Consider the following 2,151-nt stretch of genomic DNA (forward strand, 5'->3'; position numbering starts at 1 on the left):
GTGAGTATGTGTATGTGTTTTATGTATACATGTGTTTGTGTTATATGTATCCGTCATTATGTGTATTATGTGTTATATGTATACATGTGCAAAAACCGACGAAATACGGTCCAATTTGCCTTCGTTTAAGCGACCAACGGTTTTTTGAACACCCTTATGTTTTTACATAAGATTCACAATTGTTTAGTCCTAAAAACTTAAATCTTATAAATTAGTACTCAATTTGGACTCTTAGATATTTTTGGCGTCATATAAACTCGACATAGTTATAATGTCAAAATATTTTGAGTAAACTATCTTTTTTCCCCTATGGTTTGTTAAAAATTGCGACATTCGTCTCTATGCTTTTCGAATTACCGTTTTTGTCTCTTTGGTTTGTAGTTCATCATTATTTTTATATGTGAAGCTAACTTCGTCAGTGGTTTACCATTAAGTATGAGGGACCAAAAATAACAATGATCTGTAAACCACAGTGACAGACCAACAATGAATTGTAAACCATAAGAACGAAAAACCATAATTTCGAAAGCACATGGACAAAGGTTGCAATTTTCAACAAACCACAAATGAAAAACGTAGTTTACTCGAATATTTTATACAAAACTCATTCAAAAAGCAGTACAAAAAATTAGGTTTATAGGACATACAAAATTTCTAAGTGTCTAATAAACTGCTTTATAGAACTTAACTTTAAAGAACCCAATACGTGTACCTCCTATATAAAAGTGCTACGATAACTTTAGAGAGCTTAACAAGTTTGTTAGAATAATTTTATAATAAAACATCATATTAATTTTTTTAAAGATAATATTAGAAAAAGTGTTCGTTAAAAACAAATGTTCTATAAAAATACATGACACTTATAAAAAGTGTCGTGCAAAAATGTTAATACGACATCGTATTTTAAAAGTTGTTAAAAAATTTGTTAAGACGTCCAAATGTATAAGATAAATTTGTCTTAACGGTTTTATATAGGACGTTTAAGTGTTTGTTTTTGTAAACTTAAGTCTTATAAAACAATCTATAAACTCAATTTCCACGTGGAGTGGAATGTATTTTGAGTTTTCTTTATCTATATTTTCGATAACTATGAAAGATACTTTAATAAAGATAAGTAAATATGAGGTTTAATTGTTCTTGCGTCTAGTCCAAAAACAAAAGTTGAAACTAGTCCATGGGCTACAAGTGCACTTGATTGGTCTTTCAACCTTCTAGTCTCAGCCCAACCTTAAACTAGTCTGATTATCATTGCATTTCATACCCTATATATTAGTTCATATAAGTCGGTAATGTTTTTCCCAACTAAAATTTATTCACATTTGTTGTTACCATCAGAGAAATCCCAGATTTTTTTGAAAAAAAGAACCTTTGTGCAATTGAGTTGCAAACTTTTTTTTTTAATTAAATATAACTTTTTTATTATATATAAAATTTGTTATGTTAAAAATTATTATATAAAAAAGTAATTTCTAAATTTAAATACATAAAACTTAAAAAGTTATATTAAAAATTGTATTGTCCAAACCTAGAAAAAGAAAATGGAAGTACAATAAAGCCGACATATTTTTATAACTAGATAACTCAAAAGTTCTTATCTTCTGAAAGGCACTTTTAACCGGTTGGACTCCGGTGGCCACGTGTAGCAAGACTCAGTTTGTATCCTCCTATAAACATCATCCTCACATCTCCATCTTTTACTCCTCAAAATATTCACTAATGAAGAATATCGCCGCCGAAGAAGGAATTAACCATGCCCTATTACAATCGCCACCGTCTACGGTGGCCGGTGACGCCAAATCGAAATTCTGGATTGAATCAAAGAAGCTTTGGTACATAGTTGGTCCATCCATCTTCAGCCGTATCGCCTCCTTCACCATGAACGTCGTCACCCAAGCCTTCGCCGGCCACCTCGGTGACATTGAACTCGCCGCCATCACCATCTCCACCAGCGTCATCGTCGGCTTCAATTTCGGCCTCCTTGTAAGTATTATCACCATATTATCTTCAACAACTATGCTATAATAATTTTTTTTTTGATTATTTAGAGATAAAATTATGTTTCAAGAGTTATATTATATAATTCTTTAAAATTGAATAAAGTAAAGAAAATGTAAAAATATTTAAATTTAGAGAAATCTTTAAATAAACTTT

At 30.5% G+C, this 2,151-nt stretch overlaps 1 protein-coding gene across 1 annotated transcript in view; it reads left to right on the forward strand.

Moving 5' to 3' along the window:
• Nucleotides 1-1,681: 1,681 nt before the first annotated feature.
• Nucleotides 1,682-2,151, forward strand: part of LOC112514849 (protein DETOXIFICATION 27-like) — a 7,056-nt gene continuing 6,586 nt past the window's right edge. The window contains exon 1 of the mRNA XM_025121473.1: nt 1,682-1,980. Within this exon, the coding sequence (XP_024977241.1) occupies nt 1,717-1,980 (264 nt within the window). The 5' untranslated portion in view covers nt 1,682-1,716. The remainder of the gene's footprint in view (nt 1,981-2,151) is intronic.

This window comes from Cynara cardunculus (assembly GCF_001531365.2).
Source record: "Cynara cardunculus var. scolymus isolate 2C chromosome LG 6, CcrdV1, whole genome shotgun sequence".
Lineage (NCBI taxonomy): Eukaryota > Viridiplantae > Streptophyta > Magnoliopsida > Asterales > Asteraceae > Cynara > Cynara cardunculus.